This window comes from Vicugna pacos, chromosome X, assembly GCF_048564905.1.
Source record: "Vicugna pacos chromosome X, VicPac4, whole genome shotgun sequence".
NCBI classification, from domain to species: Eukaryota; Metazoa; Chordata; class Mammalia; order Artiodactyla; family Camelidae; genus Vicugna; species Vicugna pacos.
In genome coordinates, this window is record NC_133023.1 from 79,358,282 (window position 1) to 79,384,820 (window position 26,539).

General features: G+C 38.7%; 1 protein-coding gene across 3 annotated transcripts in view; it reads left to right on the forward strand.

Annotated features, from left to right (window-relative positions):
- Positions 1-26,539, forward strand: part of AMMECR1 (AMMECR nuclear protein 1) — a 102,793-nt gene that overhangs the window by 65,664 nt on the left and 10,590 nt on the right. For all 3 annotated transcript variants that reach the window (XR_012067424.1, XM_006215189.4, XM_072955730.1), the window contains one exon: positions 15,326-15,440. Coding sequence is in view for 2 of the 3 variants with exons in the window: in XM_006215189.4 (XP_006215251.1) it covers positions 15,326-15,440 (115 nt within the window). In the remaining variant the exon portion in view is untranslated. The remainder of the gene's footprint in view (positions 1-15,325; positions 15,441-26,539) is intronic.

Sequence of the window (26,539 nt, forward strand, 5' to 3'; positions counted from 1 at the left end):
GTTGTTATGGAATTGAAATATCTGTACTTATTACCTAAGAATGTCTGGGTTTCAAGGCTGAATTAAAATAGATTCCAGGCTTCCTTAAAGGTAAACAGCACATCTGTTGATTTGTCTAGGACAATGGAAACTGACTGAATTTTGTATTATGATAAAAGTCAGCATCTTCTCTTCCATCTATTTAGCAATACTTTTGGGTAATCTTTTCTCCTTTGGGGAACTTTCCAGATGTTTTGTGAATATGATTCCAATTTAGAAGAATTGTTTTTCTGGTGTAGCTTACTGATGTCCTAATTCTGAAACTCTTAGACTGGTGTAACTCCATCCAAGGGGTCCTCTGCTGTGTGTGTAGGAGTGCCCTGTGACACTTCGGCTTCCTTGACTGGCCTAGACTCTCAAAGCTGCCTGTGGGAGCAGTTTCCTGGAGTCAACGAATCCAGCCCCTATTGCAGTAATTTCCATTAACAAAGACAGCAACATTTCCAGGTATCAGCCAAGGTTACTGAGTTTTGAGCAGTGTTCGTATAGTGCAGTGCAAATGAATAACCAGTCCCACAAGGTGATTTAGATGGTTCCTTAGGTACAAATATCAACTTGTATTTTCCAAAAGGGAGAGAAGCCCTGAAATTTGGTGAAAATGACAGGGTGGTTGCTGTTGGTACGCACTGTTAAAAGAACTGTTTTCAAATGAAAGATTACAAACATTTATTTTGATGTTAACGTGTTGTAATAGTCTAGCATTAAGTAGTGAAACAACTTTAGACAAGTGTCCAATCTGTATTAGGGACTACATTTGTTTCTTAATATTTATTTAGAAAATTAATCATCAGCGCTTAGTTTTAGCTGGGTATGGATTAGGCCTTTCATGATCTTCCGTGGAGAAACCCTCCCACACTGGAACGACTCTGAGCGACCTCGCTCTGCCCAGCAGTTGACTTGTGTCTTGCGTTTGCTGACCACCTTCAATATTTGCCTAGGCCAGGCATAATGTAAAAAGTAAAATTCTCATTTAAAAAGAGTCGCAAGCTATGGTGCCCAGTTGTAGATGATTTTGAGACTGTGCACCGTCTTGTTCCTCTCAAGTGAACACTGATGATACAGAGATGACACAGATGATCAACACAGTAGAAGAAGAGACCTATGTTTTAAAAGAGAGTCTGGACTTTCCTGCCCAAAACCATTTTAAAGAATTGTTTTCCCTATAAAATGTACTGGCTAGCACTTCACTTTTGTCGGAACATTGACCTATGATTATTTCATTCAGTATTCTCGTGGGACACCTATCAATTTTAGTGTCTCACATTTTCTTAAGTAAACCCATTTCTTAAGAAAACCCAGGTTTTGGTATTTTCTTTTCTTTTCTTTTATAGAAAGATTTTTTATTTTTGTAAGAACTTTTATTTTTCCGGGGGGAGGGAGGCAATTAGGTTTATTTGTTTATTTACTTTTTTTTTTTTTAGAGGAGGTCCTGGGGATTGAACCCAGGACCTCACGCATGCTAAGCATGCGCTCTACCACTTTGAGCTATACCCTTCCCCCCAGGTTCTGGTATTTTCAAGGTTTCAATAGAAACTAGAAATTTGGGAGCCATTTAAAAGAAAATCTTGGGGGGAGGGTATAGCTCAGTGGTAGAGTGCATGCTTAGCATACACAAGGTCTTGGGTTCAATCCCCAGTACCTCCATTAAAAAAAAAAAGAAAGAAAAGAAAATCTTACTGCTCTGGTTTATTATTCTGTATATGAAAAGAGGGAGTCTTATCACCTCAAACCAAGCAAAATTAGTAGAGTACCATCCATGAGGTGCTAGTTCTGCATGTCTTACGCTTAAGGGAAGCCGGCATGAATCCAGGAGCTGACAATATAATCAGAGTGGTCAGACCTAAACTTGTGACAAGGCAACTAGGCCTCCCAGGCAGTGAGACATGCTCACAAGGGGGCTGGAAGAGCTCCCGGTGCTAGTGAAGTGACGCAGCATGAAGGTGTGAGGAGTAACAGCCTCAGGAATGCTGCCTTTGCACACTGATGCTACTTTGTTGGGCTTTCATTTGATATTTGTTTCATAATGACTCACTGTTTCGGTTTCCCAAGGACTTTGTTGCTTTGCCTTTGATTTTTTTGCTGTTGTTGTTGTTTGGTGTGTAGGTCTCTAATCTAAGGGATATAAGCCTTCTCTTGTTTTGTTCTTTCTCCCTCTATTTTACAGCTAGATGTAACCCCAAGGATGAAAAGCTTGTGACTTCTTTAGGTCAGACAGTAAGTGATTGAAGTCAGGAAGCTTGGACTATATTTCTGACTCAGTTATTAATGATCTCCCACAAGACTTGTACTCAGAGGTCTGAGTGTGACCAGGACTGTAGGCGAGTAGCCTAGCAACCCCAAAGTGGAAGTCCACACTCCCAAATTCAAAATAATTGCAGGAAGTCCAGTATGATCAATCAAGAATGAATGCAATATTTCTTTTAAAAATAGTTTTGCTTGTTTCAGTGATATATATAGATAACTCAGAATGGGCTGAGGGGTATCAAGGAGAAGTCTTCCAGAGTGCTGCTTTTTCATACACACACACACACACAATTGTTAATTATGATGTTACAGTGCACATAGATGGTTAATTCTAAAGTTCTGGAAATAGTTTCTCTTTCCGCAAGTCCTGTACTTCTCTTCCAACCTTAATTACAAAGTTGATTTGCTTAGCGGAGCAGACCCTTCTTTTCCAGTCAGCCTAGGTCTGTTTGAATTAGCACAGATTTTGAATTAGTGGAGCTCAAATTAATGACGTTTTATTCTGTTACGAAGAGTTTGTTTTCCATCACTGATAATTATTTCCAGGAAAGTTAAGTCCGCAGAAAATATTCTCCCCATTTCCTTAATGTTGTTGACCAAAGTCTAAGAAGTGGCTTTTAGTTACATGGGGGACGGAGAGGCCATGGCAAGTAGCAAAGGAAAATGAGGTGCTACAACCTGGTCTCTCAGATTTGTGGGGTAGACTCTGAGCAGCATTCTAAACCAGTATTATTTTTTGTAAAAGGCAAGCCAGACCTGGAAATGTGAAGTCTAATGTGACTGAGGGAATGTGTGCTGGTGCATACTAATACTTTAACCCTCATCAGCCTGGTGAGTTGTCAGGACATCTTGGTTGATGACCATTCTGACAGCCCCACCAGAGGGGCACCAGAGGTCCACCCATCTTCTCCTCCTTCAGCTCTTCTCCTCCCTGCCAGATCATTCTCATTGCCTCCGAGGGCTGATTTCCAACCAGTCCCCTTTCTCCCTTGGACGCTTACCTGAAATCTCCCAGAGAACTGGGAGAATAGGCAGAGGACTTTTTTTTTCAGGATTTTTTGATTTGTGAACTGACATCTGATTTCTTTTAGACCCATGTTCATTTAGAGAGACTGTTATTTTTTGCTTCTTTTTTCTATGCCTGCCCTTGCTGACTTGTGATTCATCCAGTTTGTAAGATGTCCCTTTATGAGAAGGTGTGAAAAGCATAAAAATAGACAAGTAATATGGGTCCCTATATGTTCTGAACTACAGCGAAATAGTAGGAATAATCACCCCACATGCATAAGAGGCCATTGAGCTCCTCCAGGTTGCAAATCATCTGTGTTTTCCTGGAGGAAAAGACCTGTGAGATCAAAGCAACTCTGTAACTCTATCAGGAAAGTAGATTATTATGTATTTATAGCAGTTTATGCATTTTAGGTAGAAAAATGTTGCCAAACTGCTGCACTGTGAATGCACAGTAATCTAACTAAAGACTCAAAACACCAGTTACCACCTTCTAAATGAACAGTATTTAATAGACACTAAACAGAGGAAAACATACTTTAGTGGACAGTTTTTAAGTTGATGAATAAAAGGATATTTAGAGTATGGGGAAACATTGACTGTTTAATAAAGCATAACCAATAGGGCCATTTAATGTTTATTATATTGCCAATAAATGTTTATTAAATAGGTGACTGTATGAGACCACCTTCCTAAATTTCTTTAAGTTGTTCAATATTTAACTTGCTAGCTACTGAATGCTAGGCACTGGCTATACTGTGGTGAGCAAACGTTGGCAGGGTCACCGTGCTTATGGAGCTGATGGTCTAATGAGGTTATACATATAACACATCCATAGGTATAAATAGTCAAAAACCTAGTTTTTTAGTTTGAGTTTCTGTGGGGTTTTGCTTAGCCTGATGGATTTTCTACACATAGGCTAGGATCTGTAAAGTTCAAAGTAGGAAACCCTGTGGGTTTAAGTGCCTTTCTCTTTGTCTCTCTTTTTTCACATCTCTAAAATGGGACTTTATGAGATTTGTACTTATCATTAGGTGCTGTGAGTTGCTCAAGTAAATGCCAGTCGGACCATAGTGAAACTTCCATGAAGCGAGGTATGCCACGGGACTGCAATTGAACAGACTATGCCCCGAGATGTAGACGTGTACCTGGCACATGGCAGGCGCTCAATAAATATTTGCTGAATTAATCAGTTCATGGTCATAGATGTTCTCTTCCATCAGGAATCATTAGGACCACCCCTTATTCATGGCAAATTTTGCTGCTATGGGGGACAGAGCTGTTGTCACATGACTGTAGTTTAAGTTGCAGGGCTTTTATCCATTGCATTTTTTCCATCCCCAAATGATGCTGTTTCCTTTTAGTATCTATTGTGGTTTTCCTAATATGTACTGTAGTACAGAATCAGCAATTGTTATTTCAGCAGCATATTGTGAAGCTTTTCCAGCGTATCCTGTTACCCCATGTGCTTGTCTCATGGAAACAAAATCAAAGTAGGACTTTTTCAATGGGAGAATTAAGTAATTTTTAATGGTAATAGAATGGGGAACTATACAAGTGAAATTTTTCTTTGCCTTTGAAAATTAGGTTTATCAAGATATAAACCAAACAAGAGATGAAGAGTTAAAATACTCTTTTCTGCTTGATCAGGCTGACTTTAAACATATTTGTTGAAAGGAAGAAAGTAAAATGTGTTCCAGGTTAAGAGATTGGAAGGTAGGTTGGACTGAAGTCCACATCAAGAACTGCATATTTCTCCCGTGCTGAATCGGCGCACACTGTTGTGCTGTTTACTTGGAAATGGGCGTTGAGGTTATCTTGCCCTGACCAGCTTATAGTCTGACATATTTATATATACACAAGCAGAACATAGCGTGGCATTTACAACAGGGACAGATTCTCTAGTTGCAAGAGCTCGATAAAAGGGAATTAAATGTCTTATTTTAGAAATGTATAACTTTTCTGTTGAATGGTCCTTCCATGTAGCTCAGCAGCTAGGGAGAAATGATGGGCCAGAATGGACGGCCTGGACTGCAAGGAGAAAAGAGCAAGGGCAAAGCACGAGAAGGAGAGAGCAACACCTACCATGAGTGTGTAAGAATAAAGAGAGATGAGAAGGGAGTGGATGGGACATGCGGGGAGGGCAACAGTGCAGGCTGTGGCTGCCACCCTCACCGGGTTAGTACCCTGCTGCTCCCCCACACTTATCTGCTCTGTTTCTAGATCCTGCGTGACGTCAGCATGCTGACCAGTACCTGGACCCCAACAGTGTTCCTTTCTGCCGAGAAGCCCAAAGCTTTATTTCCCCAGCTATTCTCCCATGCCTCTGGGATCATTTTCTTCTTCTTACTCCATACGTCCGTTCTGGAGTATTACTGGATTAGGACAGAGTTGGTCCACAAATGTGGGAAAGAATGATGGAAAGATGAGTGGCTGGGGGACAGGAGAAGTCAGGAGACGCAGCATAGGCGTCCCGACTCCACCGCTCAGTCGCTGTGTCTCTGGGCTCATCACTTTCTGCTCTAGTTCCCCCAAATGTCAGGTGAAGGGTGTGGACTACATGGTCTCTAAGTGCTTGGAGTTCTGACATTTCGTGACTCTGTGACTACAGGGGGCCTTGTTCTTGGAGGGACACCTATTTTGGTTTCTAATCTAAGGTAGCATTAGCTTTGTCAACTTCATAGGGCTGTTGGGAGCATCAGTTAAGATAAGAGGTGTGAAGACCCTTTGGAAATTCTGTAAGAATCATACAAAACAAAGATGATATGAATGATTTAAAGGAAACTTTCCCCCAAAGATATCACATAATGATACAACTTAAGACAGGTCTGTTTAAATGAATGTGAGGAAAGTTACGGAGGCCTTAATAGCCTGTGTGTAGTTACGCTTCATTGTAGAGAAATCTGCCATCGGACAGTACACTGACTCTATAACCAGTGTGGGACAAGCAGCTAGGCTGCTGGGTGAGGCACTCAACTTTTCTTCCCAGCTTCCCCCACCCACTGCTTTTCAAGATTACCCTAAAAGCCTAGAAAGAAACAGGCAGTGGATCAGGTACCTTTCTCTGTCACGATCACCGGTCTACTCCCCCAAGGCTGAAGCTGAACATTAAAACCAGTACGGAAGGGGATGGGTCATCTTGACCCAAAGGCAGCTGCCTTGCACTCTGGCGTGTTACACTTTTCTGTTGGAGGTAGCTTTTGTGTGCCTTTGACTTTTTTTAAAAATTTTTTTTGCAGGAGGTAATTAGGTTTATTTATTTATTTTAATGGAGGGATTGGGGATTGAACCCAGGACCTCATGCATGTTAAGCACGCGTTCTACCACTGAGCTATACTCTCCCTTCTGCCTTTGTCTTAATGTTCTCCTCTTGTCCCCACCCACATTCTTTTCTTTCACCTCTTCCTCGCAACATTTTTACAGTTCTTTCTTCCTGACCTTACTAGACTAGAATAAGGAAAGAAAAGAGGAAAACATCCAGAAGGTGGGGGAGGTGAAGAAGAGGAGGAAAAGAAAGATGAACAACATCTCTGTTGAGGCCACAGAGAGGGCTGGACTCCTTTACTCTCTCTTCCTCAGCATGACCAAGTTGATAAATTGATTTTGTACCTCATCTTCAAGACTGATTTCTTTCCCTTTATTACCTTTGTCCCCTGTCAGCGACATCTGAGACAATCCTAGACAGGCCACACAGTGAGAACCAGCATGCTAGCTCCCAGCAGACCTGCACCATCTAGGACTAACAAGAGTTTAAGAAGGGACAGTAAACCCATGGGTAAGGCCGCACCACCTTAACGTGGCACGTAAGTTAGCGTGACACCATATGTTTTGCAGTTTACAGAGTTCAATTTATAGATTTCATTACCATGCAAAGAGGGAAGGAAAAAAATCGCATGGCTCTTGTGGTGAGTATGAGAGAGCTTATTCATTCAGGTTGGAAAAGCAAAGTTAAAAATCAGAAGCAGGCCCGCCAGCCTAGATATGTCCAAAACTAGTACTTTGGTAACGCTGTTATGACTTCCAGTAGATTAAATTTCAAATTGTGGAAAGGCTTCAGAATAAGGGAAGGCTTAGTGTCCCACTAATAGGGCTTATTAAATTTAGATAAAACAGATGTTTTTCAATGACAGCAGCTCTGAATCACCAAGATCAAAATGGAGGAAGAAGAGAACAAAAACAAGCCAATACTTTCACTAAAAGAGTTCTGTGTATCTTAGTTGCAGAGCCTGCTCAATACTTACAACCTAAAGCATCTAGTTAAACCCTGAGAGAAGAAGCATTATTGGGGGGAAATCCCTTGGAACTGACTGCATGTGTATACACTGAAGTTGATTTGCTCACATTCTAGAAAAGAGAATGGCCTGTAGAGGCAGGCAGCCCAAAGTTCAGATGTCAACTCTCTTACCTGTTTTTATGACCTTCAGCAAGTTGCTTAATCCCGCTGAACTCACCCAACTTGAGGTGAAGCTCAATTTCCTCATCTACAAAATGGGGTTGTTTTGAGGACTCAACAAGCTAATGCATATGTAACACCTGGCTCATGGCAGGTGCTCAACAGATACTGGCTCTTTTGTATTTAAAGCTCTTTTTGCTCAAAGGGTCATGTCTAAGTATGTTAAGACCAGTTTCTTAGAACGTGACTTAGGGCTTTAGATTAGCAGTCTCCTGAGAGAGGTGCACCCTGATGATCCATTGTTGGGCAGGAAGAAAAGATTAGAAGTTTTATTTATGATCTTTTATCTAAAATATAAGAAATGACTGAAATTCCATCATACTTCATATATGTATTGACCCTGGTGCTCTCATTTGGTCTGTGTTGGTGGGTCACTGTCATATACTCTAAATGAGGGATCCTGAGGACAGCGTGGGAGCCATGATTTGATGGGAGTCCATAGTGGCACACACTGCTCCTTTCAGTCACTGTCAGCATACTGCAACATATTTGAGTTGATGTGCCTGGTTAAGTAGGTTCATGGTTCTGAGTATTATCTTCAACCTGTGGTTTCTTTGCAGGAATCTTCTTAAGCCATTTGTCCATTGTGCGCAGGTTAGCTAAAGCTGGATAAAGCCACTCGGGATGGAGAAGTGGCTTAAGAAGATCCTTGCAAAAGAACAGTGGAGTGATGATAATAGTCATAAAACAAGCACCAGGCAAGGACAAGAAAAAGGCAGCGCTGGCTGCCACTTCTCCTACAGGTCACCTCATAACTTGGTTGGCCAAGTCATCAAGGAAAAATGAAGATGATCTAATCAGACCCAACAAGATTATCAGCCCCCAAATAAGAAGGAAATAATCAGGAACATTATTCGAAATATGCATCTATACCCACTGTTTCTAACAACAAAGATTCCTCTAAGTAGATACTGTGCTTTGGCTATATGAGCTATATGTGACAGTAGTACGTGTACACAGTTTACAGATAAACAGCCACGTTGAGGATGCATGCTCAGACTTCTTTTACCGATAAGAGTGCTCAATCAAAACAGTTTGGAGACAAGAGGTTTAGATGAGGAAAGCATGGAGCCTCTCATCTCTCATTTTGTGTCTGCTGCTTAGAGAGCTGTTTTGTTTTCTTTTTTTCCTAAGGACTTTGCTGGAGCATAACCAGTGGGATACAGAATAATAGCTCTAAATCCATTGAAGACAAATGGAGCACAATTTAGGGAACTACATTCTCTTGATAAACATTTCTTGTATGGAGGTTAAAGGCCAATCCCTGCCCTGGAGACTTTTGAAAATCTAGTTCAGGAAAACGAAGAGTTACAAAGCAGCATATGAATGCAGGCCTGCAGGATAATGGAAATTCTTGATGAAGAAGCACCTCACTTGAGGTAGTAGATTTATTACTAGGGAAAAAAATGTGTATACATTTTATTTCTGTAAATGTACCTGCAATTCTGGGTCACTTAGTAACCAGTAAACCAGCAGCAGAGAGTGTAAAACAGATCCTTCCAGAAAAGATGCCAACCTCATCTGACCATTCCTCTCAGCATTCCTATCAAAGTCTTTTACGCATATTCACATGTTGTTTTGTAATCTACTATTCTTACATCCTCCGTGGCTCTTCACATACTAAAAGGCAAATAGCAGGTGCTCAGTAAATATTTTGAAAATGAAAGAAACTGAAATGAAAGCTCCTCAAAAACACCAGAACCTGGAAAGGTGGCCATTTAATTCAATTTGAGAGGTAGTTCAGTTTTATAGTGTCCTAACTTAGAGAACACAGGGATGAGATCCCTGGGCACTCTGCAAGTCTATGGGAGGTTATTTTTGTGTTACATTTTCTTAAAGGTAGAGACAGCCTCACATTTTCACATTTCCCAAGATGAAGCTTATTGGTGGTCATGTTGTAATCCATTTTCCATACCCACTGATTTTTTTTTGCCAAGGCTATTGAGAGCACTGTTCTAATACTGTATAGCAATGAAGGACCCCAAGTCATGTTGAGTCTTAAAGATGAACTTGTGTCATAAACAGAAAGTCAAATTATGTTATTTATACTCTGGTAGAATATACCTTAAAAGATATTCATCAGAAAAATAACTGAAACCCAAACCAGTTTCTAGTAGTTCATTTCCAAAAACAGTAGAGAGGAAATCCAGCAACTCTGCAGGGAGAGCACTGTGTGGACCTTGCATGGAGAGAGAGGAGGAGTACATGGCGTATCCGCTAAACATCGAGCCACCTGTTTCTTCATGGATCTGGTATTTTCCAGTTGTAGCTCTGCTCCGCTCAGTCAAATTCACAACCTCGTCTCCTAATTCAGAGGTGAGGAATTTGTGGCTGGGATGCAGATTCTTGACAGTATTGCTCTGGTCATCACAGCATGCAGCCCAGAGAGTATTTTTCCCTCCTGGTGGGCATCTGTGGCTATCTTAGAGAACAGAGGCTTTTAGGAATTCGAGAACGGGGCAAGTCAAGAACTTTAAGCTAATCGGAAGGCAGTAGGTGATAAACACTAAAGCCTAAGTGAATCCTATAGGATAGGAGCCATATATGTATGAAAACCTACAGCGCCCATCACCTTTCATCTCCCTCCTCCCCTACCCTTCCACCCTTCCTTCGTTGCTTCCTCTCTTTGCCCCTCTGTCTGTCTCTATTTTTTTTTTACTTTCTTTGCTTCCCAGTTCCTTTTCCTGCTTTTCATTTTCTCTTCCTCTCCGTCTTTATTTCTTTGTATATATTCCCTTTTTCTTTTTCTTTTCCTCCTTCCTACTTTCTCTTTTGCATTATGTTTTGTGTCTATTATTTTTTTTTAATAATGGGAACCTAAAATGGCTACTTAATGTGAAAGAGAGGATGGGGATAATTTTTCAGATTTGGGGTTGGATTCTAGTATTCCAAGTTCCTGGAGTTCAGACATGCCACATGTGCATCCTGTTCTAGAAGCTCTGATGAGGAATGGCAGAATTTCCAGATGATTGAAACCCCTTGTGAAAAAAAACTTTTAAAAAAATTTTTTAGACTAATATATGCTTGATTTGCTTTTCTTCACCTATCCACCTAGGGATTTTTAATTTTGGTTTTAATTACTTCCTTGTCCTGAAAAATGATTGCCTGTAATATGAAGCCCTTCTCAATTTGGTAACTTTCCACTGGTTAACTAAGGTCATCAGTGTTTTAGAAAGTGAAGAAATGAATGAATGAGTGAGTCAGTGGCTGGCTAGCTAGATTCACTTAAGTCATTTCTTTTGAATGCTATATTGTTTATGATGAGCCTTGTAATTTCTAAGGTTTTGTCTCTTTTCAGCTGTCTTTTTCCCCTCATAATTTCCAGGTCCTGTTACCTTTGATTCTCTGATAGCTAAACTCCTAATTCTTTTTTTTTAATGTTCATTTTCATTAAGGTAGTATTTAACATTAGATATTAACTTTAACAGATGTTAATGATGCTTCTCAATTAGGTGAAATATATTCTTGGGAAGATGCCAGTTTGAAATGAATATATTTGAATTTGTTATGTGAATTAAACTATTGTTTAAACCTTGGCCATCCATCATATGGGCGATGGAGCAGCCGGCAGATTTTTGTACATAAATGTTTTTTTTTTTCCCTAGCAGTATTTAAACATTAGAAAATGGCTTCCTATTGTAGCAAAGGGAACTTCATCCGAATTTACTACAAGATCTCTTTGTTTGTCAGTTCCTTAGACTGCCCAAATTTAAGTTGGCATACACTACTTTGGTATAAAATGCTCTCCGTGGACAATACTAATATTTTAAAATCCTTTTTGCTCCTGCAGATTTCCAGTAGGCAGGAAGTCTAGCTATATTTACCCCTTGGCTACTAATGAACGCTGTTACATTATTATTTACCTACTTTAGGCAGAGGCACTGCAGGTATGAGGTCAGAGTTGCCTAGTAAGGCAAGCATTTAATTTTAAAATTAAAAAAATCATAATCCAGACAAAGTTGGCAACAAAGGCTTGGATCCTAGAAAGAATTGTGGACTTGAGTCAGAGAATCTGGGTCGTATCCCCACCTGTGTCACTAAGTAGCTGGGTCACCTTGAGTAAGTCACTGCCTGACTCTGGACAGCATTCTCTCTAGAGGCTGAGCTCCCACATCACATATTCTATATACTAAAGAGAGTGGGGCTGAGGGCTGAATCGTCTTGTTTATCAGCCATCCACACCAGCCTAGCAGCTCTGAGGTCAGTCTCCAGCCGCATTTTTCATCTTTTAAAATAATCCCTTAAATCCTTGCTGGGCTTTCATTGCTAGTCCTTTTCCCTAGGAATTTGTATTTAAAGATAGTGAGTGCTTCCTGCCTTTTGGAGTCTGTCTATGCTCATGAAAAGTTACTTACAGTTGATGAAAAATGCAAGAATTAAGTCTTGTTTAAATGACTGTTTCTGTAAAATCAGACTGTTTCCATCATGATTAACGTATCTATCTCAGAGTTTTGAAGTTAATACATTTGAGCCTTGGTATGATGAGACATGTTTGTCACTTTATCTTATTAGCTATGCTAGCATTCTCCCACGTACTAAACATTCTTTTTTTTTTTTAAGCCCCAAATGATTGAGCAACAGGCAAACAGGAAAGCTTGCTAGCCTGTTCCTCAGTTTCATTCTGGGTACTTGAAATTTTCATTGATTTGAAATAGTTGGAATTGCACTGAGCTAAAATGTACCTTTCATTGGTTTGCTAGTAGGAAAAAGTAAACAAAATAATAACTTGCCTCAAAATGTTGAGAAATTAACTGTAGCATGTGTATTGTTTTAATGTAACAGCTAGAGCTAGACACCAAAAACTCTTCATTAAAGGAGGTCTAGCACTATAATTAAAAAGGCAGTCAATAACAAGTGTTGGTAAGGATGTGGGGAAATTGGAACCCTCATACATTGCTGGTGGGAATGTAGAATGGGTACAGCCATTATGGGAAACTGTTTGTTGGTTCCTCAGAAAGTTAAACATAGAATTATCACATGACCCAGTAGTTCCACTCCTATATATCTACCCAAGAGAAATGGAAACATTATGCCCCCACAGAAAGCATTATTCGTAGTAGCCAGAAAGTAGAAATAACCCAAATGTCCATCAGCAGATAAATGGATAACAAAATGTGATATATCCATACAATCGAGTATTATTGGGCAATTAAAAGAGTGACATACTTTTACAAAATGTAACATGTCAAATTTATCAAATAGAAGGAAATCAGTTTTAAAAAGGGTGATGTACTGATGCGTGCTACAACGTGGATGAAAACCTTAAAACATTATGCTAAGTGAAAGAAGCCAGAAGCAAATGGCCAAATGTTGTATGATTCTACTTATATAAAATGTCCAGAACAGGCAAATCCATAGAGACAGAAAGTAGATTAGCACTTGCCAAGAGCTGGGGGGAGGGGAGAGTAGGGACAGACTCCTAACAGGTGTGGGGTTTCTTTTTGGTGTGATGAACAGTTTTAAAACTGGATGGTGGTAATGATTGTACAACTCTGAATATACTAAAACACTGAACTGTATACATTAAGACGGTGAATTTTATGGTATGTGAATTATATGTCAATAAAGCTATTACATATCAAAAACATTAGCGAGTATATTACTATAATTATTTGAAATTATAAAAGTGTTAAATTACATTTGTGCCAGGGGCTGGGAGGAGAGAGGAATGGGGCGTTGGTGTTTAATGGGTACCGTGCTTCAGTGGGGCAAGATGAAAAAAGTTCTGGAGATGGATGGTGGTGATGCTTGCACAACAATGTGAATGTATGTAATCCCACAGAGATGTACATTTAAAAATGGTTAAAATGGTGAATTTTGTTATATATATTTTACCACAATAAAAAAATCTATAATCCTAAAAAAATATATTTTATGTCATTCTAATGTATAAGGCTTTTTTTACCCTCTTTTTTTTTTCTTTTTACAAGGGAAACTGAGTGTGATTGGCCTTTGAATTTTTATGCATGAGATTCTTCTGGTCTGTGTTTTAGATCTTCTCTCCTGTGTGTATGTGTTGGGGGCTGGTGGGGGCGTTATACACATACCATAAATGTCTTTATCTTGGCTTTGAATGAGAACTTGAAAATATTTTTTAAAACTTTATTTGCCAGTTGGAAAATAAAAGAAGCCAAACTGTAGGAAATTTGTGTTGTTGAATTATAAATTAGTGAAATGCTGTTCTCAGAGTATGAATTATCACAGATTTCCTGATTTTCTCGTTAGTCTTAGCTCCCTGAATGGGGAAAAACATGTATACTTTATATATAACATCTCTATCTTTCTGTAAGCCTTTTCCTCTGTAGAGCAGGATAAAACGAACACCAAAATGCATTGAAAACACTTACAAACATAGAAGTATGTTTGTATAATACAGTGAGTGAGTTTCTGAATGCAAAGGAAGAGATGGAAACATGAAAATGAAAATCCAGCAATGAGGAAGTCACTGAAAAAGGAATTAAATTATTTCCAAAGGTCATAGAACTTTGTTCTGACCCAAGAAGTTTGTAGGCTCTAAATTTGTAACCTCTAAGGATTGATCTGTGAAAACATTTTCTAAGCCTGGCTCTGCTGCACAGGACATTTGAAGATCGACAGCATAAATGCCAACAGTGCCATTAATACAGTGTGCAATCAGAGATGTATTTGTTTCCTTGACCAGGAAGTGGTTTCTTTTAAAAGTACAAGGAACACACAGTGCCTCTGTGTGTGTGTGTGTGTTGTGTGTGTGTGTGTGTGTCTGTCTGTCTGTCTTTGCACTTTTTGTCCATTCTACTATTGCAGGAAGAATTATGATCTTCCAACATTTTTTGTCCTTTACAGTGGGGTTTTTCTAGAGTTTGGCACTGTGGTACACTACCTTGATTACAGGATCCAATCAGAGTTGATGTACTCAGAAATCCATTGATGTGATTACTGGTCTCCTAATCATAATTTTATTTCCTAGATTAGCCCTATTTCCTGTAATTTCACAATTTTTGAGTTATATCTTGAATTATCCTATATAGGGGGCCTGAAATCCTTGTAAGTATTTTTAGTTTGTAATTTACATGATTATTTTCATTTTCTTTGATTTCTTTTGCTTGAAGAAAATAAATTTTTTTATCTTTTTTTGAACTCTTTACGTGCAGTTCTATGGTAACCAGCCAACCTAGTTTGAACTTTTTTTTACAACATGAAATATATATATGTATATTTTTTTTCACCAGTGCTAGATCCAGAAGTCATCCCACAAGTTTCCACTACTCTGGTTTTTATTCTCCTCAAAAGTAAAATAACGCATTCTTAGACTCTGCAAATAACAGGGAAGTACACCAGGAAATGACTGTACAGGAAATGTAATTGATCATTCACTCTTTACAACTGAATTGGTCACAGGATTGGCGAGTAAACACCATCTATTGAATGAACAAAAATAATGACTTCTAAAATCTTTGAGGCCTTTGAGTACACTTGAAGATGTTGGTACTTTACTGATTTGTTTTTTAATCTCTTACCTTTTTTCTCAAATGATTGCCGGCATTTGAAACTAGGAACTCCCATATCTAGTGATTGCTTTAATATTTGCTTTGTTTTCAACAGTGCCCTTAAAGATAGCCGTTTTCCCCCAATGACAAGGGATGAGCTGCCGCGGCTGTTCTGCTCAGTGTCTCTGCTCACTAACTTCGAAGATGTCTGTGATTATTTGGACTGGGAGGTAAGATTATAGAGAATTTTTAAAGAAAAATGAAGGTAACTCCTGAGTAATTATTAAAAATTAGGCCCAGAAAATAACTCTTTCAGCCCATTCTCTATTGTAGGAGATAGAGAGTAACAAAGATAAACTTCACAGCAGATCGATGAGTTATGAGCAAAGAAGTTTTTTTTTTTAAGGCAAAGTGCCCTGTGTTGTTTTATCCCCAAACTGAATTTGCTCTTCATTTTTATCCTATTATTTTGCCACAGCACCTCATAAAAGCTGTTAATAAGTAGTAGGCAGGACTGATTGGAATTTATTTCTCCTCTTATTTCCATTCCAGTGCACTCTGGTGTGACTGCCACCAAAGCAGTTTGGTGGTCAGAGGATACATCACAGAAACAAGGAGCAAAAGAGTTAGGATGATACACCTGTTGAGGAAATCCGCTCATGGATAATAACAGGGTGTTGGTTCACTAGAGTTAAATCATGCTGCTTCCTTCTGGGCTACCTTAATCTATGCATTTACACACACTAACAAGGGGATATCTAGGGTACTCTGTGCATTGTCATTATCCAAATAGCCTATATTGATCATATTTTTATTCTTCTTTAGTATGTGGGGTTGGGTTGTTAAGGAAGTTCAGAGGTTCTCACCATGATTTGTTTTGGTGGTTGGGTGGAGTTAGTTGAATGTATGTCAATGGCATGTTACACGCAAACATACCCATCTTAATGCTTAGTGTATTTGAAGCATTGCTACATGTACAAAAGTGCTAAGATTTGTTCCCTGCCATAAACCTCTTGTAGTCTAATAGCAGAGAAAAGAAGTATACACAGGCACAAAGAGATGAGTGCTGTAAGAATGAAACAATGGGAATTCAGTGACATACAGAGCATTCTTGTTCATACCCACACTCATTTATGACATGACTGTATCAAGATACAACATGTTTAAGGGGAGTGTATAGCTCAGTGGTAGAGCACATGCTTAGCATACACAAGGTCCTGGGTTCAATCCCCAGTATCTCCTCTAAAAACAAATAAGTAAGTAAACCTAATGACCTCCCCGCAAAAATATTTTTTCTTAAAGATACAATATGTTTAATTCTACTGCCTTTTTAGAATGACTACCCCCACAGTAACTGAGATATTTTGATTTGTGGACAGACCACTTTCTTGGCAGTTAATTTTATTTTTGCCCCCCTCCCCGATTCCTTGTGAGACTTTGGACAACTTACTCCACTGCAATTCAGTTTTTCCACATACAGAATAAGACATTTATAATGTTCTTAATCTTCATTGAAAAAAATCTCTGTGATATAAATATTGTTGTTATGCCAGAGAGAGTAGGATGAAAGAGTTCCTTTCTGGGTTTTGTGGTTGGGTTTTTTGGAGCATTATCAGAATATGAAAGCATCTTAAGTTTCTTTTTCTAAAGGAGAAAATAAAATTAGTTGGTAGTGTTGATCCTGGCAGAGTTGGAATGTGTGAAACCTTTTATAGAATTAAAAATTTCCTAATTGATTGTTTTCTGTAAGTTTTATTGCTCCTATTTGAATTTTTCTTAAAGAGAAGTCTACCGATACTATAGAAATATTCCCAGTACTTACTTTGTAAACGATCCCAAATCATATCCCTTACTCATTAGCAAGTATTACAGTTCAGGTGGTTCTTTGGCTATTTTAAGGCCACTGCTTCCTATTCTCTAGCTAGAGTTTTATTTCTGCTTTCTGAATTGGAGGGTGCTGTGTGTGTGTGTGTGTGTGTGTGTGTGTGTGTGTGGTGGTGGGGATGGAAGTGATAATAGTGGGAAAAGCCTGAGATCTAGGGGATGACTGAGCTATAAAAACACTTCTGCCCTTACTTGCAGCCACAGTTGGAGTACAGTTCTTGGGGGGGCAGGGGGTGGGTGGCACAGAGTACACCATCATCTTCTTTAGCCCATACCAGGCACTGTCTACAGCTAAAATGAACCTTAATATTACTGGGCTTTTATGTTCATGAAATATATCATCTTTCTGTTGGGAGGGTGGGAGGTGAAGCATTTAAGAATTGGTACTGTGTACTCTTTCAGGGAGCATTTATCATCTCTGGTCACCCACCATCTGCCAGTTATAATTTCTAGAAGATTCTATATTGCTTCTACTTGGTATTGTATATTTAATACATTCCTTAAGGCTTAAACATTGGTATCTATTTAGTGATTCTTTTACATTAAGCAACAACAACAAAAAACATACACACATATATTTTTGTGCTTTTAATATATAAGCATTTGAAAGTGATTTAGGTACTGCTAGAATGAATGGCTGTGCTAAAAGGGAGAGACTGTCCTTTTCAGTTAATTTCTCTTATGCTAAATACTTTGTGCATAAGAGAAATTTGTTCCCAAAGAGTAAGTGTGAAAGTTACATTTTTAAGTAGAAGAATATGATTTGGCCCTTTTTAAGAAAATGTAAGTGATTGAAAATGGAATATTATTGTGGGAATGATATATAAGGATTTTTCTTAATAATTCTGAAAAAGCATTGCTACTTTAAACACAGAATGCCAAAGTAGAATTAAAGGCATTTTAAAAAAAGTATATGGCAATAAAATTCCACTCCTGAGTTATATACCCCAAAGAAATGAAAATAGATGTTGAAACAAAAACTTGTACATGAACATTCATACAGCCACTATTTTCACAATAGCCAAAAGGTGGAAACAACCCAAATGTCCATCAACAGATGAGTGGATGACAAAATGCATTACAGCCATACAATGGAATATTATTCAGCCATAAAAAGAAATTAAGTACTGATACATGCTACAACAGGAATGAGCCTTGAAAACATTATGCTAAATGAAAAGAGCCAGACTCAAAGGCCACATACTGGATGATTCTATTCATATGAAATATCCAGAATGGGCAAATCCATAAAGATAGACAGCAGATTAGTGGTTGCCAGGGGTTGCAGGGGAAGGGGTGAATGGGGCTGCTTAATGGCTACAGGATTTCCATTGGGGGTGATGAAAATGTTCTGGAACTGGATAGTAGTGACGTTTGTATAACATTGTGAATGTACTTAATGTCACTGAACTGTACACTTTAACGTGGTTAAAATGGTAAATTTTATGTTATATGTATTTTACCACAATAAAAGGCATATATACATGTGCATGTTATATATTCAAACCTACTGTCCGTAATAGTATAGTGATCCTAAATTATCGAAGAATAAAACTTTAAAAATTCAAAACATAAAGAAAGAAAGAAATGCAAGCCATTTGTAATTATACCATTCTGAGATGACCACTGTTAACATTTTGGAATACTTAATTCTTTTTCTGTGTCTTTGTCTCAATAAAACCACATATTTGTTTATGTAACTGAGATCATATTGAATATACAGTGACTATTAAAAAGCATTATGGGGAAGTCTGTTTATGGTTTATCTTTGTATATAAGTTAATTATTTATATTGTGGATTTCCTTTATAAGAATTCAGTCTATATTATGAAGATGTATGTTTCACTTTGAGAAATTTCAGTCAAATAGGTACAGCTTTTCTTCCAAGAATGAAATATCTTATACACCATAAAGTATCTCATCTTAACCTGAAATGCGTAGTGTTATATATGTTTATGCCAGAGGGGGAACAGATGATTACAGAATTTCAACAGAGAATTTTTAAGTCGGGGATCGGTAATGAGTATGTTTTATATAAGCAGAAGGCTCTATCATAGAGCTTTTCTGGCCGAAGTACAGTTTGAGAGTTGACCCCCACTGGTGAAGTGTGTTACTGCAGTAGAATTCCTAATTAAAGGGACGAAAATGCCCAGATCAAAGCAGGGAGAGGGAGAAGTCTAGAAGTCCCCGAGGGAAGAGTTAGGTAACTTCAGTAACAAGAAAGATATCCCTGTGGTCATGAGGATGAGGGATGTGACCAGTGGTAACAGACACCTAATTTTTAAATAATCAGGAAAAAAGTGAACTGCCGCAAGGCTGGCAGTTACTTTCTTCTTCATCCAAAGCTTTTAACTCAGCCTGTTTGGGAGCTCTCTTTTGGTAACATGTCTCTAATTTTATAATGGAAGTTAGGAGGAAAGTAGGATTTACAACAGACCTTGTTTTAGAGGCTAGAATGCTTCTGTTTGATAATGCAAAGACTGATAAATGGTTTCACAAGTGGGTGTAATTCATTTCAAGTCAATGCTGAATTGACAGAATGATCAGTAATGCTTCCTTCTGTTATAGTTCCTCAAAATAGTGTTTATACATTTAAAATAAGTGTCTATAGGTAGCTTCTCAAGGGCTCTGAGTAGTGATTAGAAACAACAAAACCATCCACAAAAGGCTGTAAAGACAGACTGGAACAGTGGTCCCACCCTTCTGAGAACTGCTGATCATTTCCCACATCGTGATCTACGTGTTGCCCTGGTAGCTGTGAAAAGAATGAAAAGTGAATGATTTGGGGGGAAAGTTCATTAACTGATAAGTTGAAACATCTACCTGCAAGGCTAAAATGGTTGTTAAATGAGGGAAATTGCTCCTCTCAGGAGAAATCCAAAGTGATCTGCCTTGTGTTTGAAGACAGAAACATGTCACTGTTGTTCTGTGTTCTTCAACTGACAGCATTCTCTTAATTCTGAATGGCAGGATGACTGACCAACACTGCACTTTAGAAAGAGAGAAAAGCTCGCACGGCATGTTGGAGTCCTCTAAAATGATCTGTAGCCTAGCACTTGTATGGTTCCACTATTTGGGAGCCACATTTCCTTTTAAAGATCTGAAAGGATAGAAAACCAATGACATTACAATACCTGGCGTTTGACTCAAGGGGTGATTCTAGTGTGTCATCTACTGGCTGCTCATTTTCAGGACAATATAAATAAGCTTTTTGTTTCTGGAAGAACTTGTATAGCAAGTATGTTACCCGTGATCTTGTTGGGGAACGAATGTAGCAATTTGCTGACAGATGTCAAAATATTTTATAAATTGTGGTCAGGCATCTTTATTTCTGTGCTTTAGAGATAAGATCATTTTGAAGGCACAAGGAGAAATGTTTTCTGTATTCTAAAGTAGACCTTTAGATCATATTTCAATAGATTAGTGACATTTTTACAAACTGTAAGGCACTTTTTGCTCTATCTAGCTCCCTGAATCACTGAGACCTCATCTGTATATACAGCTGACACTTGTGGTCCTAATAAGACAGACTGTTCCTTTTTAGCACCCAACACTTACATGGAATCAACCCATGGTGAGGCTGGTCAGCGTGATTCTTATGTGATGCCAAAAATCTGTCCCCAGACTATAGAGCTAGACCTCAAGCCCCTAGTCTCCCTCTGTCCCTGAAGTACTGAAGCATCTGTCATTATTTGTGAGCTTGCTGGACTCCTGGTACTCAGAGAGCTGCACTTCACTTGGAAAGCAACCTCCAAAGCACACCTCTGAGTGATCACAGCTCCATTTTTAACGTGTTCAGTTGCAGTTAATAATAGGATGCTTTTGTAACAGCATTCATCAGAGTAAACAGATGAGATGAATAAATTGGCTGCCATCATTATCTCTCATGTATTTTAGAAGTTCACGTTCTCCGTTTCGCCCTCTCTCCCCATCTAAAGGTTTACATTTTTTCTAGCTCCTCTTAATGTTCCACTGAAAACAGTTGTTCCCTTTCACACACAGATGATTCGCATGACTCACAGAGTCACCAAGTGAAATGACTTCTGGTGGTATATGTTCTGTCAGCCCCCAACCCTGGGTTATTTTTTTCACAGCTATGATAAACACTCTGTTTTGCTTCTCTTCTAACTTAAGATTTCTGCCTTTAAAAAATATACATGTAGGCGTCATATATCTAGGAAAATGCTTTTCACAGTGTTTTCTCAGGGACCTTGGGATTTTTGTGTAAGATGTCACTGTCGTTATGATAATTTAGTCTTTGTCCTCAAGCTCTACTTTGAATGTTTTTTCAAGTGCCGCAGAACACTGGGAAAGGAATGCTTCATGCTTCCTGGCCATCTAAAAAGAATTTGCCGTGAATCAACAAGTCAGTGTATCAGAAGCCTAGTGAGGAAGCAAGCTGAGCAAAGTAAAGTAACTTCTAGAAGGTGATTTAATGTGTAAAAATGTCCATTAGCTCTTGGGACTCTTAGTAACATGAGCTGTTGTAGTCCATTCTCAGGCTTCCCCCAGTTGCTTCCTGCTTTCCTCCCAGTGTGTTGTTTGGCGGGGGGGGGGGGGCATCTTCCTGTTTCTTCCCCCAAATCCACACACTTTTCCAGCCCTTTCCCTAGAAGTTCCATTCTAGTCTCCTCTTTCCTGTACAGTTTGCCGGTGTGTATATATCTCCAGCATGCATATAAAAGGGTACAGAATTTCAGGCATGAGGGGACTTGGGTTCTCTTCCTAACTGCCACTACCCAGCTCGGTGACCTTTCTGGATCACCATTTCCTCACCAGGAATCTGGAAAAGTTGGACTAGATAATTCCTCAGATCTCTCTGGATGCTCACAGAGTGTGATGCTGTGACTCCCATCTTATGAATGGCTCGCTTCGTTTTTCTTCCAGAGAATGAATCACTACTAGCCATTTAGAAGTCACAAGTGGTCCCTATAACTTTTCAAATGGCCATTGCCAATTGAAATGTAGGCAATGAAGTGAAAGTTTTTTTTAGTCCATTTAAACATTTTTTTACATTCTAGATTTCTTTTTCACAAAGGAATTCTCTTTAGGAAGGAAAATATTCTAAACCATAAATGCTTCTATTTTATTACTGCATCATCCCTTGTTTTAAGTCAACATTATACTTACAAATCCTAATTCAGCAAATATAGTAGGGAGCGATTATTCACTTTACAAATAGATATTTTCCTTTGCAGAAAGACTCACTATAGGATTTCGCTATTGTCTTCCTCATGACTTTAAAATTAATTCATTTACATAAATTCAACCCATATGTAATTTTTTAGGAACAAATCTCTTTTGTAGACTTGAGGAAAACCATACTGAGTCAGATACTCAATGTACAGTTCTAAGCTGTATAATGTTTTTCTTAGTTTCCTATCAGGCAAACAACATTATTTTATATTGGGAACATTTGCAAGAGGTGTTTTTTCCCCTAGCCTTTGAAGAGCAAACTAAATCACATCTCTAGATTTTAAGCAAATTTTATAACTTTAGGTTCCTTTCTGTAAATTCACTCCCTTCTTCATTCTCTTTAAAGAAATGGTAGGAATGCATTTTTCTAACTTTTGATGAAAAGCAGGCTTTTTATTTAAAGGTCACCTGTGTTGCCTGAACTTTCCTTGGAAAGCTGCAGGATGTTCAGTTTTTAAGGAATGCTCATTATAATTAATCATTACAGAGAACTGGGGTGTTTTTTTTTCCCCTTAATTGCACTCTAAGCTGTCACTTGTTCTCTGCACAACCTTAGAGTAAGAAGAATTTCTTTCATTGCAAATGATATATAAACATGTTTGGCTTCATAGCTTTTCAAAGCACCTCTTCAGTAGCCATGCTTTACTTAAAATCTTAACTAATTCTTTAAAGGTTCATGGGGGTGATTAGTAGCTAGTCCAGGTATTTTAGAGCTGTGCGTCTGCTGTTAGTTAAAATAAATGTTATCAGATTGTTGTTCAGTGGCCTTTGAGAAATAATTTGGCAGGCTCATGTTCCTGATAGACAAGATGTCTAAATCTCCTACAGGAATCAAAATTGGCACTAATTGGTCCTTTGGTAAGCCCTGCAAAAGACAAGAATTGAGACTGAAAAAAAAAGAATTGAGACTGAACTGATTTCTAAGCTAAAGGTGACTGGTTTGCAGGGATTTTAGAGAAGAACAACACATGTATATTTTGGTCAAAAAGACCTTTGCAGTTGTTTTCACAAAATAGCAACAGGAAAAAAAACCAAAAAAAAACAACCTCAGCTGAGGTAGATGGTGAAGCAGTTTTTAAAGTAGAATATGTAAAAAGGTTACCCAGGCCCAAGTAAAGCTTTGCAATCAATTACCCTTTTTGATTCATTTTTGTAGCACTTCTTCTGCTTTTAAAAGCTTCTCACTTAAAAGAAATTGGAAAGCAAGGACAGCTACAGAAGCTGGTCAGATAATAGATAAAAACAGCCTAACAATATAGTCCTTGGCAGCATCTCAGTTGGTTCAGAAGATTATTTTTTAAGTTACTAAGGCAAGAGTTGTCTCTTGGTGGCACTAGGATCACATACCATCTTTATTTTCTCTTTTATGCTTTTCTAAAGGGATTTTTTGGTAATATGCATGTATATTTTTATAAACAAAAAATCCATTTTTTAAGGTTTACAAAAGTAAAAATTATCAAGGGAAAAACCCTGAATTGCAGCAACACTGTTTTTAAAATTTATTTGGCCAGTTGTGAAGTGTTGTTAACCATTGTTAAGAGTTAATTGTTAATCAGATAGGCCCCTTCAAAACTTCAGATTTACTTCTGAAATTGATGGGTGCATTAAAGTGATGGGGAATCACAACTCTGAGGATTTGATGGGCAGATCTGGACAATATGTAGTCGACATTATTTTTGGTAGTATCAGGATTGGAGGAAGTGATTCATTAGGATCTGTACAAATTGTCATCAGCCTTTATGATGAAAATGTTAATTTTCTTGCCCAAATAAGCATTATTCAAGAGATAAACTTGGAGAAAGCCCAAGTTTGGAGTATTTTCCTTATGTGGAATTTGCTTCCACTGGGAAGAGGAAGAGTCAGCCTGCAGAAGGCTGAGCTGGGGGTGGGACAGAAGGTACCATGAGGCTATGAGTGAACAAGTTAAATCTTCTTCATTGTGGTTTTCGTGCTTTTAGGCGAAATATCACTTAGGGCTTTGTCTTCCTAAGAATATTAGAAACACCAGACTCTGGGTTAGACCCATGGGTTGTCCAGTGCAGTGTTTATTTCTGTCCGTGATACCACAGACTGTTTTGTGAGAGAGCATGTGTGGGGATGCCAGCCTCTAAGGTTGGGGGGTGTGCCAGACATCCTGAGCTCCTCATTAGGAACAGAGTCCTTTCATTCAATTCAGTGGAACTGGCATATTGAGCCTGGCAGGTCACTCTTATGTGAATGACCAGTGACTGGCTGCTTTGTTAATTGCAAAACATATTTTGCCAAATGATATCAGCAACAAAGCCATGTCAGACAACCTTCGATTCTTTGGCCTCCTGATGGGTTTTCTTTTATTCAAGGCAAACCCACTGAAAATCAGTGGAGTGAGATGGCCATTCTGTTACAGGGAAACCCAACATTTGCTTCTGAAAATGGGGCAAAGTGGGACTAGCTGTGACATTTGCTAAGACAGGATGAACCTGAGACAGTAAATTGGTTTTACTGAATGGATATGATCTCGGGGCAGATTTAGCTTTGAGGGTTAGGACTGTGTAGGTAATTGTGGACCCAAATGGTCCAAGGCTTGCATGGAGCCTACTCCACTTAGCCAGAGCACATTTTATACTCACTGATGCTTTTAGCAAGATGATTTTTTTCATGTTTCAGCATATCCGGATTGTTGGCTTGCTGATTAGGCTCACAAGTAAAAGCGAGACCCTTCTGTAGTGTTGTGGGTGGATTATAGGACTAACACTTGCCTTATAGACAGACTAGGGTATTTTAAACTTTGACCATGCAATTGTGCAGAGCATAATATGGACCATATATTGTAATGGGGTGGGAGACGGCACTTTTTTTTAAGCTCCCGTGTGGAGAGTCACTGCATTAGGGGATAATAGTTTTAAATGAAGCCACATTTCTAACAAGGGACCAGATAATGAGGATAAATGAAATCTGCAGACAGTCTAGCAGCTTCATTTTAGCCATTATTTATAATCTCTTCTCCTACCAAACCTTTTTACTATGTAGCAAAATTGATTAATTTGGATGTATCTCTTCTCCCTGTGTCCACATGCTCTCTGATAGAGGAGTGAACAGATAGAGAAATGGACAAGAGAGGAAAGAGGATGAGGCTGAGGCCAGGTGGAGTTGGGGATGCATAATCTCCAATCCGAATAATCAACTCCAGAATAATCAAGATATATTTTAGGGTCCTAACATTAATCTTGATATTTAATCATTCTGGGCGATGTTAAAAACAAAAGATTGTATAATAGCATTAATATAAATCACTTGCTATGGAAAGGTTCCGAATAAACGTAGCTTTCTTTTTTAGCATGAAACAGGAGTCTATTGAACCGCTCTTAATGTCCTCTCAGCACACACAGATACAGCTCTGTTTAATTCCATATCCTCTTATCTATAAGTCCTACATTTAATTTACTACCATTCGAGTTGATTTATAGCTTTGCTTAGCAAAAGTACAGTCTTGATTAAAAGGATATTACCATAGCTGATGGACCTTGAAAGCATTTTTTTTCCTCAGACCTTCTAATAATTTTGAAAATGATCTGCAGACTCTGATAAGGCTACCTTTGCAAGTCTCCAGTTTTTGCTCACCTGGCTGTACTTTGCTCAGTGGTAGTGTAGTGAGGGGTATTTGGTGGCACAGTTTTCCCATATGCTAACTCCTTATCCAGCCTTAGAAGTGGCAAGTTACTAGGATAGAGTTTTAGAGCAAGTTTGCTTCAAAGAACCCCAAGCCCCTTGTTAGCTGATCTCTTATCTAGCTGATAATTGCAACTAGAGCCTTTATCTCTTGGGACGCTGCTGGGCCAAAGGATTCTCCAGTCTGTCCAAGGGAGGATTCCATTATTATCCATGAGGGTTACGTTTTGGAGTTGCAGCTGTGACAATACAGAATGAGTTTTGGTGCTCATTTCAGGGGTGATGACTTAATTTGCAAAGCCAGTGATCTCCACGGGTTGGCCAGATTCGGTCATTCTCCTCAGGAGGCCATTTTCCACTCTCCTGTTTTGATTGCGCAGTATGACTGTTTGGTGGCATCTGTGGTTCTGGGAGCAAGGAAAATGTTGTTGCTCAACAGGTGACAAAGGCTATTTATGCTTTGATTCTGTTCAGAACATTATTACCATTCTCCTGATTCCACTAGTTGAAAAAAATGAGTCACTCTGGCTTGGCTTTCTGTCTCTGTGGAGTATATTTTTGACCTATGAAATAAGTTATTTCTCACAAAGGAATCACTTTA